This window comes from Rhinichthys klamathensis, unplaced genomic scaffold (genome assembly GCF_029890125.1).
Source record: "Rhinichthys klamathensis goyatoka isolate OS25496 unplaced genomic scaffold, OSU_Roscu_1.1 h1tg000033l_1, whole genome shotgun sequence".
NCBI lineage: Eukaryota > Metazoa > Chordata > Actinopteri > Cypriniformes > Leuciscidae > Rhinichthys > Rhinichthys klamathensis.
In genome coordinates this window covers 1355759-1368901 of record NW_026606582.1, presented here as the reverse complement: position 1 = coordinate 1368901, position 13143 = coordinate 1355759, and the positions used below count along the sequence as shown (strand labels likewise).

Sequence of the window (13143 nt, the reverse complement as noted above, 5' to 3'; positions counted from 1 at the left end):
TTCACTGATGGAAGTGCTAAAATAAACACCCGCGTCTGTTACAAAATGGAGGTTTAAGTTAAAATAAAATAAAATGAATTTCCTTATATAGAATAAAACAAATAATAGGCTAAATAGAACAAGGTATTGTTAGGCTTGCTAGCACATTTAGCGCAGCTCATATTTCAATAAACGTGACGTCCTAGTAAAATCTCACATTTGAGTTTTAACAAGCTTAGATTGATAGATATAGATTTAGATTGATAATATAAAAGGGCTAAATAAATTTTGTTTCTATTATTCTATTTTCCACAATGTTTCAACAATGCTTAACCCAAAACACAAGATCAGGCATGCGCTTCTGTGCGCTCCAGACAGAGACACTCCAGTTGCTGGGAACACTTTAGTAGGCTAAGAAGAAGCAAATATATATGGGTGTTTCTGCAACTACGGGCACTTTTGACTATCCCAATTTAAAAAAAATCAACCTCTATGAATTTCAATTTTAACCATCACAGTCTGTAATAGACATAAAAATGTACACAAAATAGAATGTAGTCATGTTTATTTTTTATGTTTTTCGGGTCATCTTCTTAAAAAGTGTCCTTACCGCAACTTTACAATAACGTTCATTTTATACATTTTTCTTTAGTAATTTCTATAAAAAAATTATATTTTAAATAGCTTTTTCAAATTTGATACAGTTTTGTAAATACTGATATAATAAAATAATATACAAAATAGGGAATTTCATGTTTTTATCTATACCATGTAAAAAATGTACAGTAACCTTAGATGTCAATTGTTTCCGTACACACAAAAGTACACACTTTTTATGACAGATGTTGCAATTTCAATGTGTTAATCATCTCAGCTTAAGTGTAAAAATATTTTTTGCAAATGAAAATGTGAAAAATAGAAAGAAAATAGAGCAGTGCTGCGGTAATGACATCTTGTGTCGGTAAGGACACAATGTTAAACTGCCACGAAATCAAAAACAGGCTACTGTAAAAAAAAAAAAAAAAAAAAAAAAAAAAAAAGAAACATGCTACAGAAAACGATACTCGGTTACTAACGTAACCTCGGTTCTCTCTAGAGAGGGTACGAGTATTGCGTAAGTTTAGCTTACGCTACGGGAAAGATTCTTCTTCTCGAGATATTGAAGCCAAAAAATTATCCTTAATTTTGTATTCATTGTCAACGCAGTGCAGCAGCTAGCAGACCTAGAGCAGGCAGTCTTGCGTGCTCATTGGCTGCCCTGCGGGCATCTGCTGCAGCCTACCAGTGAGCCCCGCGTGACGTCACGCCCAATGAAGGGCGCTCGCGCCTTCATAGCGTCACAGCCCGCCAGAATGGGCGTGGCTTAGCGTATAAAAAAAGGGGCTGTAGGCTGACTTCCCTGGTTTTTCGACAACTGAAGCGAAGTCGCTCGTGGCGCGAGCACGGCCGGTTACGCAATACTCGTTCCCTCTCTAGAGAGAACCGAGGTTACGTTAGTAACCGAGTATCGTTCTCTTACGAGCGGTTCTCTCGTATTGCGTAAGTTTAGCTTAATACGCTACGGGAACACTTTGTCAACGCCCTGCGCGCCAAGCATCCACCATGAGACCCCGAACTTTCAGGGGAACCCTGTAAGGTGGAGAATAAGGTGGCCAGCCACGCGGGCCATCACTTGTACATACGCACACATAGGGAATACAGAGCAGCGCGCCGGTCTGTATAGGCACATGGCACATACCCTACTTAGTGCAGCTCAACCAGGAGAGCTGAGTCATGTGAGAGTGATCTGAGCAGGAGGTCTGGGCAGAATACACCTCTCTTTTAACTGACAACAGTTTAGCCTGCAAGGCAGGAACTTCTAGGTTATAAAACCTGAGAGAGGTAGACGGGGAGCTCCAGCCCGCCGCTACACATATGTCATGGATAGAAATTCCACTGGACCATGCCCACGAAGAGGCCACGCCTCTCGTGGAATGAGCCCTGATGCCCAGAGGGCATTGCAGACCTTTTGACGCGTAAGCGGCTGCTATAGCGTCCACTATCCATCTGGACAGGCTCTGTTTCGAGGAGGCGAGACCCTTGGTGCGCCCACCGAACGAAAAAAACAGCTGTTCCGAACGCCTTAATAAGGCGGAGCGTGTAATGTAAAACCTCAGCACTCTGACAGGGCAGAGGAGGTTCACATCACTTTCGCTGTCAGATGCTGGCAGAGCTGACAACGAGATAACTTGCGCTCTGAACGGAGTGCCCATCACTTTAGGAACGTAGCCATGTCTAGGTCTGAGGATGACTTTAGAGTCATACGGCCCGAACTCAAGACACGATGCGCTGACAGACAGCGCATGCAGGTCCCCCACACGTTTCACTGACGACAGTGCAGTCAGAAAGACGGTTTTCAGTGATAGATATTTCAACCCCACGGACTTTAGTGGTTCGAAGGGAAAAGCTTTCAGGGCCTCTAGGACCAGTGAAAGATCCCACATGGGAACCGACGGGGGGCGCGGCGGGTTCATCCTCCTAGCTCCTCTAAGGAAGCGGATGACCAACTCATGTCTTCCTAATGACTGGCCGTGCGTCGATTCTGCGAACGCTGCCACGGCCGCCACGTATACTTTGAGTGTGGATGGGGACCTTCCCTTATCCAACAGCTCTTGTAGGAAGGAGAGCAGATGCGCCACCCCGCATGCCCGCGGGTCCAGACCTCTGTCGGTGCACCATCCAGAGAACACCGACCATTTAGACGCGTAGAGCCTTCTCGTGGAAGGGGCTCTAGACTGCGCGATCGTGTTCATTACTCCTTCTGGCAGGGCAACGAGTACCCGTTGATCAACCATGCGTGCAGAGACCAGCGCTCTGGATGGGGATGCCAGATCCTGATCCTGCGAGCCTGAGAGAGGAGATCTGCCCTCACCGGAATCGGCCACGGAGCTGTATGTGACAGCCGTGCTAGCTCCGGGAACCAAATCTGATTCTCCCAACGCGGGGCTATGAGGAGCACCGAGTGGCGCGTTTCCCTGATTCTCTTGATCACCTGTGGTAACAGAGAGACCGAAGGGAAAGCATATAGCCGGAGGCTGGGCCAAACCTGGGCCAGCGCATCCTCGTCCTTCGAGAAGAACGTCGGGCATTGAGCGTTGTCTTTTGACGCAAATAGGTCGACTTCCGCCCTGCCGAATAGGCGCCACAGTTTCTGGACCGTTTGGGGGCCCAGGGACCATTCCCCTGGGGGAACGTTGTCCCTGGACAGTTTGTCTGGGCCTTCGTTCAAATGGCCAGGCACATGCGCCGCCCTCAGCGAGCGCAGGTGCATCTGAGACCAAATAAGGAGGCGTTCACTCAGATTGCAGAGATTTCTGGATCCCTGACGGTTTACATAGGATACCACAGACATGTTGTCCGAGCGGACAAGAACATGTTGGTCCTGTATGAACGGGAGGAAGCGCTTCAGCGCATTCTCGACCGCTATCATCTCCAGACAGTTTATGTGAAAACACCTCTCTTTGTCTGACCACTGGCCGAAGACCGGTCTGCCCTCGAACAGCGCGCCCCAACCCCAGTTGGACGCGTCTGTCGAAATGACTTTCCGATAAGAGATGGTTCCCATTATCACTCCCAGCTGGTACCAGTCGGCCACTAACCAGGGCTGCAGAGCCGCTATGCAGGTCTGAGTCACTCTGATTTTCTGACCGCCAGAAACCCAAGCTCGGCGGGACGGGCGAGCATTCAACCAGCGTTGGAGCGGGCGCATGCGCAGTAGGCCCAGCTGGAGCACCGCTGCAGCTGATGCCATACAGCCCAGCATCCTTTAAAATGTTTTCAAAGGGAGAAAGCTGTCCTTCTGGAAAGACGCGGCTAGGTGGCGAACACGGAGCGCGCGCTGTGCCGATAGACGAGCCGACATGGTCACCGAGTCCAGTTCTATTCCTAAAAAGGAAATTGACTGGCTGGGTAGTAATGAGCTCTTGGTCCAGTTGACCGTGAGACCCAAGCTTTCCAGGTGACTTAGAAGCACTGTTCTGTGAGATAGCAGCTCTGTCTCTGACTGTGCCAATCGTCCAGATAGTTCATTATTCGCAGCCCCTGACTTCTCAGGGGGGCGAGCGCCGCGTCCATGCACTTCGTAAATGCACGGGGTGCTAGAGACAGGCCGAACGGCAGGACGGTGTATTGATATACCTGACCGTCGAAGGCGAATCTCAAAAATTGCCTGTGACGGGGTATTATCTGAATCTGAAAATAGGCATCCTTCAGATCTAGAGAAATAAACCAGTCCCTCGGGCGAACGTGCGCGAGGTTTTTCCTGGTCGTAAGCATTTTGAACAGTCTTTTCACAAGCACTTTGTTCAAATGTCTCAGATCTAGGATAGGTCTGAAGGCTCCGTCCTTCTTGGGTACGAGAAAATAACAGCTGTAAAAGCCTGACTCGCTCAGAGAAGGCGGCACCTTTTCTATAGCCCCTTTGCACAGCAGCTTTGCTATTTCTGCGTGAAGTAGGTGTGCTACTTCCGCATTCACTATCGTCGCGGTCCGGGCTCGAAAGCGCTGGGGACGGCGAATGAATTGAAGTGTATAGCCCTGCTTATTGTGCTCAGAACCCATTCTGAAATCCCTGGGATAGTTTCCCACGCAGCTATGTGAGCCGCTAGGGGGCGAATGGCCTCCGGGTTCAGATCGCCGCCATTTGCGGGCTTGTGAAACTGAGCCGGAGCCGAAAGCGCGGCGCGCGCGCTCTCGGTTCTGGGCAATGGCTTCTCGCTGAAAGCCAAGAACGTCTGATTTATGTGAGGTGTCCCAATCATAAGGGATGGGAGCATTTTATTCTCACTTTTTGACGCGCAAGCAGCGCTTTGGGTGGAAAAGCTTTCTGTAAGCGTGAGCGCCTGTGCGTGGGCACGAGACTTACAAGTGTATTTGACGCCCCGATCATAACGGATGGGGAGCGTCTTATCAATGCCCTGCGTTTTGTGATAACATTTAAACGCGCGGGCGGCGCCCGGGGGGAGGTGTGTGTCAGTAAGCGTGAACGCTCTCCGGCGGGCACGAGACTTACGTTCATAACCTGTTTTATTGACCGTGTAACAGAGCGGGCAGATAGTGGGCACAGACCTGTGGACACATTCCTTATATTCAACACTCGAGCGGCCTTTCTGCGCTTTATGAGAGTGTGCTCTGTGAGTGACACAAAATTTGATGTGCTTGTGTGTAGGGGTGAACACTGGGGCGTGGGCACTTTCACGACACTTAAAACACCAACGGCGTGAGCCGGACCAGACATTATACTCTTTTGAGATTTTCTCTGGGTCGCCGTGAAAACGGCGTATGTGTGCAGGCGAGAGGGCAAATGAGCCGGCTCGTTGGCTGCTAAATGGACCACTGCAGTAGCCTGATTGAAGGGGACTGACAGGGAAATAAACTTGAATACGGCGACTCGCTGAGGAGAGCCGCATAAATTGTATCTGCTGCGGGAGCCGGAATCGAACATGGGTCTCCGGGGCAAAAGCTTAAGGTTTAGCCCCTGAGCCACAGGGGAAACAACATAAGCTTTAGTTGGCGCGATCAGATAAAAGAGAGAGCGTCATCACAGTTTTCGTGTGCGTGTCGGCATTGTCTGCAGGCGTGCGTGTTATAACAGGCTCTCTACTGCAGTATAGACATTACCAGCCGCTCGAACTAGGAGGAGCTGGAAAATGTTTGAGAAAAAAGAGGGGGTTTGTCAGGCCTCGGCGGGACAAAAAACCACACTCTCTCCTTCTTTCGCCGGTGACGCATGCGCTCGGGGGCGCGCGCTCGCTCTCTGTACGTAGCTGCATAATTGTTTTTTTTTTTTGTTTTTTTTTTGCTGCGAGAGCCGGGATCGAACACGGGTCTCTGGCGCGAAAGCTTTGAGTTTAGCCACTGAGCCATGGGGGAAACTACGAAAGCTTAAGTAGCGCGAGCAGATAAGAGCGCGCGCGGCAGCTTCCTTGTAACGTAAAGGAAGCTAGCCGCGGTTAGAACAGCAGTCCATAGCGTGTCCCTCGACCTCATCCTCAGACGCGACGGCAGTGAGGCTCGTGAGCGGCAGCTGCGCGTCGGTGAAGGGAGGCGGGGAAGGTGAAAAGCGAGGCTCGAGGGAGGCTTTCCGGCGAGCGCGTCGCTGTGGCCACAGGTTCCGGCTGTCTCCAGGGGCCTACACGAGCCGCAGGAAATGCGAGGCATCTTTAAAAAGACACTCGCGCTCTTTTAGGAGTAAGCTAGAAGAGAATACAACAGAGTAAAAAGGATACGTCGCCGGATAGCGTAGCTCGCACGGATGGCTGAAGGTGGCGAAGACGGCCGGCTTCCTCAGCGCTGTCCTAAGCTGGCTGTTCGCTGTTCGACGGCGGCGGTGGCTTCTCTCTGATCCAGCGATGCGGAGAGCTCGCTGAAGAGTCGAAAAATCAGGGAAGTCAGCCTACAGCCCCTTCTTTTATACGCTAAGCCACGCCCATTCTGGCAGGCTGTGACGCTATGAAGGCGCGAGCGCCCTTCATTGGGCGTGACGTCACGCGGGGCTCACTGGTAGGCTGAAGCAGATGCCCGCAGGGCAGCCAATGAGCACGCAAGACTGCCTGCTCTAGGTCTGCTAGCTGCTGCACTGCGTTGACAATGAATACAAAATTAAGGATAATTTTTTGGCTTCAATATCTCGAGAAGATGAATCTTTCCCGTAGCGTAAGCTAAACTTACGCAATACGAGAGAACCTCTCGTAAGAGAACTAAAGGTATTGCATGTGTAAAAGATAGTAGCAGTTTTGCAGTAAATAACTATTTTAATTAACTCTTACTCTTTTAACTGCTTCAAAAATATTGTCTCCTAAAGTTGATGATTCATGTTTATATATATACTAATATATATACTAATATATGCTTCAGTACTAATAATATACTGAATATTAGTAATTTAATATACAGTAAACCTTAAATTTGTCTCTACCGCAACACAAGGTCTTTACCGCAACACCTAAATTTGCTGCGGTAAAGACATGTTGCGGAAATGACATTTTTGCTAATATTTTAGCTAATTGGCAGCTAGCAAGGCCTACCACATTAGTTTTGACTCTTAGCATCTTAATAAACATGAATTCAACAGTAATATACATTTATTTTTAAAATGTAGTTCAAAAAAATGTAGTTCAAAAATTAAGCTGAATGGTAAGGACGCACAATAAATACTAGAGCAGAAAAGATGATGTTTACCTTATTTTTTTGGTATCTTGTGAGTGAGGTAGTGTGGTGGCCCAGTCTGTCAGCAATGTGCTCAAGTGATAATTTCTGTTTCCATAGAAACTAGACTGGTTTGGGTTCGATAAAACTTCATAATAAAAGCTTTTTTTTTTATTGTTGCGGTAAGGACTCAAAAGTGTGGGAAAGGCACATTTAGTTAAAAAAAATCATAAAAATGATCAGTAAATAATACAAAGAATTTTAAGGTGCTGTAAATGAATCTGTATATTAAACAATTCCATTTGAAATAATGTCAAATTGTAATTAAATTAGCTTATTTTATTTATCTCAACATTGAGACCACAGGTGTGGGCAGGGGCGTGGTACTGGGGGGATAAAGGGATACCCAGGGCCCGAGGAAGGGGGGCGGGGCCCTTAGAAGTCGCAGGGCGGGGGCCCTTAGAAGTCACCGAGCTCAAATCAAAAGTCTGTCGCCAGATTTTATAGTGTAAACATATTGAAGCGCGAGTGAGAACCGTTTCGAGGGGGATGCCAGGTGTGCGAAAAAAACAACAACAAAAAAACTAATATTCGAATCCCAAAATTGAAAATCGAAAACCAACCCACCGAACGAATATTCAAATATGTGGGTCCACCGGTCCAGCCCTAGTAATGGTAATGCAATCTTGGCTGACCACTTGTGATCGGTTCACTGAAAACGCATCTTATACCAGGTGTAAACAGGTTCCAGGTTCTCTCTCACTCGCTCGATTTCTGGGAAATTGAATATAATTTGCAGGCGTCAGGGAGCCGTTATCAATATGCGGGAGACTCCCAGACCTTTTGGGAGAGGTGGATGTCTGCATACTCAACGTGTGTTATGTATTTTGTACATTATCGTCTCTGACAGCATGTTGAAGCTGATCAGGCCGCCATTTTCTCCCTCTTCTCGGAAAGCGACGATGGAGTAAAATCATCCAGTAGTTTGGGTTTTCCAGGAAATGCGTGTCCCAGTATTGAGCATGTTATTTTTTGACAGACATCGATGTTGTGATATTCAAATGAAGTAGTTTTGAAAACAGATGGATGGATCGTAAGCTAATAATTGTTTATTTCTTAGCCAGCAAGTATTTAGTGAAGTGATGGATGCCCATGAGTGAGTTATGTCAATGTTTTCATTTCTAATATTCCAACCGACAGCCAGCACAAGTTTTTGACGGACTTGAAAACATGCGTAAGGGGTGAACTATGTTTTATTTTTGGGTCATTGTAAAACGTGCTGAAGGCGTTCGAAATGTTTATTTCATGGCTTAAATAAATTACATGTTAGTACTCAGAAACACAAAAATGTAATATTCAGCTGTCGCAAATGCGTTGACTTTTGAAAGTCAAGTTCATTTCTTTACCAGGAAAGGAGTGGTTTTGATGCACAAAGTTGTTTTTATTGTATCTTATAACAAAAATCTTTCATTTAAACTTGAAAACTTGGTCATGTTGTAAATAATAGGGAAAAATATCACTTTTTAAAACAATCAACCCACACCTCAAGTGCAATACTGTATCAGATGAGCCAAGCGAGTCAGAAAAGCCAAGATGTTGTAACTCCTGGTGTTATTTTAGGCTGGAAACAGCAGTTGAAATGTATGTATATTACAGTATGTTTTTGGAGTTATGCAAAAATGTAGACAGAGGTCCATTTTTTCTTAAATAATTGGTTAGACCACAAGGTGGCCACACCGGCCTGGCCCACTGTTTCTCATTCGAAAAAGAAACGGAAGAGAGTAACAACACAAAACCACTGGAGACCAAAACAACAATAGACTATAGATACAGTAGATACAGTAGATACATACAGTAGGGCCTACCTGCGACTACAAAGGCATTTGTATTGGTCAAAACGTCTGCAAAGTGAAAAATCCAACTTTCTATTGCATGTGTGTGTCTGTCTTGTCATTTGACCCAGTTTCTAGTTTGTTCATTTGCTTGTTGTATTCAGTTCACCTGGTGTTTTTTTTAATTCTCATTACTGTAGTTCCCTTTGTTTAATCTATGCATTTATGAGTTCTCCCGTGGTCTCTGTTCGCCTTCGTTTATGAATGCGTTTGGTTGTGTTCCTCCGTGATCTCCTAGTATTTATCATTAAAGTCTGTTCCAGTGTATTCTCCATCGTCGTGTGATTCATTATTACAGCCAACGCATGACAATGTGTTAAACCACACTTTATGAACTTTGAAAGGCAAAGTGTTTGGCTTTCACGTCAAATTTAAAGTATACTTTGTGCTTAATGTTCCCAAAACTTCAAAGACCTCAGTACACCTAGAGCTTATCCACACATGGGGCTTAGCCAATCAAAAGAGAGCTCATTTGAATATAGAAGTCTTAAAGGCACAGAAGAAAAAACACAGTCTGTTTAATATGAATAGTCAGAGAGAGAATGGAAAATGGCCATGAAAAAAAAAAATTAAGTCAGTTGTTAATACACAAAAAAATAATATTATATATTGACTTCCAGAGGTATAATGTTGCAAAGGTGTGACTCCTTTAAAGGAAGGAAGGAAAGTTATGTACTTTGCAAACAGTCTAATAATTGGCCCAATTTCAAGATGAAAATAGAATTTTCTTAGCAGAAAAAACAAATCGAAACAAAACCTTTTAGAGCATATAATGTGCATGTGAGCGTACGTGTGTGTGTGTGTGTGTGTGTGTGTGTGTGTGCGTGTGTGTGTGTGTGTGTGTGTGTGTCAGAAACAGTCAGTGTAATCAGCCATACAGCAGAATGAACAATGCAAGCCTGCAGTCAAACGCATCTGTATGTTCATTAAAGCTGTGAATAGCTGAACACAACATCTGGATTACACAATACAGTTGCAACCCACATGAACATACAACACGTGAATATGCAATCAAAACAAAACCACACACACACATACAAATGCGAATAATACTCTCCTGCATGTGAAAGAAACTGCTGTATCTGCTGTATGGCTGCATGTGCATCTTCTTTTATACGCAGCAGAGTATTATTCCCATTTGTACTTCTGTTTCATGCTCAAGCTTTCTAATAACACAGCGTAAACATTAAGGCAGGCAGGTGAGATTTCACACACACTAATCACGCTCCCTACGGGGATCAGAGCTCTGCTGATGAGTGTGTTGACTGCATTTGTCTAGTAATGTGATTTCAGTCGGTTGTGCTAGTGGTACGTGAGCTTTCAGATAAACCGATCTCTGTACCCACGACGTTTCACTGCGTACTAGAATAAACGGACAAGCTTCTTAAAATGTGACGTGTGAAACCGAAGGCTTACTTGGATCCGACTTTGAGAAGGTGTCTCTGTCCAAGAGGTTTCTGTGGTAGAAAGAAAGAAAGGAAGAAACAGGAGTTAATAAAGTCCACTTTAAAGGGTTTTAAAGAAAATCAAGCTCTCCATACTCGAAATACAACATTAAACACGACGAGCCCTGAATGAATAATGTTAATTAGCATATGCTAAAATTCATTTAAATACAATTATACACAAAGTTTTGATACTCGGCATCAAGTCGTGGAAGTATGTCAGTGGGTTTCATCCTATGTTCAGTGGTGTTGAACTCTTTAGCCATTAAGTAAGGCAGGGTTTGCCAAATATCCCAAGATGAAAAATACATCATTGTGATTCAATGCATGGCAATGCCTCACCGTGTCATAATCGAGTCGTGATTGAAACTGTGCCAAACGCACAAGAGAGACTAGAAAGTGAATCTGTGATATAACTCTCGATCTGAGAAGCAGCTCTGGCGGAGAAATTTTGCTTTCAGAGGTTTGTCTAATTTAGATGAGTTCTTCATTAACTGCAGGAATTATATGAATCAACAAATAAATAAATACAAAACAGCAATCCAGGACATGAAGTATCAATGCTACACTGTGAGAGAAAGAAATGTGATATAGCATAGTATCAGGCAGTGAATCACTGAAGGAAATCTCACGCGCACACACACACACACACACACACACACTGATCTCTTCTGACAGCGCAAAGTGAATCATTACATCTCTCACAGTAAAAAAAAAAAAAAGTCTGAGGATGCCATGGCAAAAACACTGGACACACATATACTTCTCAATAGTGTTCTCACTTGTCAACTGTTCTCTCACACTCACTTTATTTTTATATGATACACACCAAATTTATTCATAACATGATTTGAACTCACAAATTATATATACGTAACCAATATAAAAATATGTAAATGTAAACGAATTACGTTCTTTAGGCTATAACCCTAACTAAATATAGTATAACCCATAATACATACACAAACTGAATACACTGTATATAAACGTAAATGAATATAATCAATAACAACTGAATATTTAACTCATAAATAACTGAATATATTATAACTAATAACCCATAAACCCAACAGAATATATAGCCAATAACCCAAAGGCATCCCATACACTGAATATATATCACATAAGCCCAACTGCATACAATACATAACCATTAACCCATACGCCTGAATGAATATATCACCAATTATCCATGTGGTGAAAATCAAGTTTTTAATGTTGTTTATGTGTCATGTGGTGTTTTTAATATGCTTTAAGACTGTAAATTATATACATTACATGAAATATATATATATCATATATCTGTCAATATGATGTTATACGTTAATTTATAAGAATTTTAATATATGATAATCTATGTTTTTTTTTACTTTGATATTTAAAATTGTCTGTATCTGTCTACGATGATGATGTGGCGTTAGTTATGTATTCAATCACTGAACCTAATTGGTTGCAAATGGATCTTTACATTGATTGGTCATGTGATTATTTTAAAGAGTTTGAATGTTTGTAAATGCCTGATGAAGGTCGTGAGACCGAAACGTTGCTTATAAAAATGTTGATACTCATTTGCAAGTACGGATAGTGTGCAGGAGTTCCTTGTTTTTTGTAAATCTATGATATACGAAATGATGTTTATCTAAGTTACTTATGCACAGCTCACTCTTTGTATTCGGCTTAACATTAGCTATAACTATAGCCATGAAACCACTCACTGTCTTGAACACATAAACTAAACTATTTGACAGTGTAAACTGCCTTATATAGGCCTATACTGTCTTACCATGGCGTACACATTGAAACCACTGTATAGTTTACCGTCCCTGTTTTATTTTTTGGGGTGAAAACATTGTTATTAGCAAAATACGTCTTGTGAAACGCATTGTAAAATACAACATGTAATAAATAAATAAATAAAGCAACAGTGGGAAGGTCATTTTAAAAAAGTAGAGTTTTTCCAAGCTAGGTGCATTACACTATTTTACAGTAATTGTAGCTGGCTAATAGCCATGGACACAAACACATTCATTATTCATAGATATTTTTCCTTCAAATAAACATTAGAAAGTACTGCCCTGAAACTATTTGTGCTGAGAAAAACACTATATAACAACTTAAATGTTGTATAGTTGCATGTAATTATGCATAATTTACTGTTATTACTATGGTAAGTACATGTTACATATGTAACAAGGTCACTGTAAAATAAAGTGGTACCGGTTTATCTTTGTATATTGTACTATTCGTATAGTGTATTTGTACATGTTACTCAGTAATAACAATTGTTAATAGATTATTGACATATTTACAATAAAAACTAAAAAAACTTGCATCAGCTTAATGGTTTTTTTTTATTGTGTAGACCTTGTATCATTGATGATCATAGCTTTGCTGTTATATTATATATCTTTGACTTGAATTCTAAATAAAAAATAAAACATAATATTTCGATGAACACAAGCTGCAAAAAAATTACTTTTGGTGGTGTTTTAGCACGCAAGTACTTTAAAGCGTCAATACAATGCGAATTAACTGCTGGAAACGCATTTCCGGTTTATTTGTGTCGAGTGCAAGTGACGTCGCAGGCAGAGGAACCGATCTCTGAGCTGAGTGAGTGAGTGGAGGCGGGGCTCATTTGCATA

General features: G+C 43.1%; 1 protein-coding gene across 1 annotated transcript in view; it reads right to left on the bottom strand.

The window, feature by feature from the left end:
* cpne8 (copine VIII) overlaps window positions 1-13143 on the bottom strand; it is a 92657-nt gene that overhangs the window by 64509 nt on the left and 15005 nt on the right. The window contains exon 2 of the mRNA XM_056245725.1: window positions 10473-10513. Within this exon, the coding sequence (XP_056101700.1) occupies window positions 10473-10513 (41 nt within the window). The remainder of the gene's footprint in view (window positions 1-10472; window positions 10514-13143) is intronic.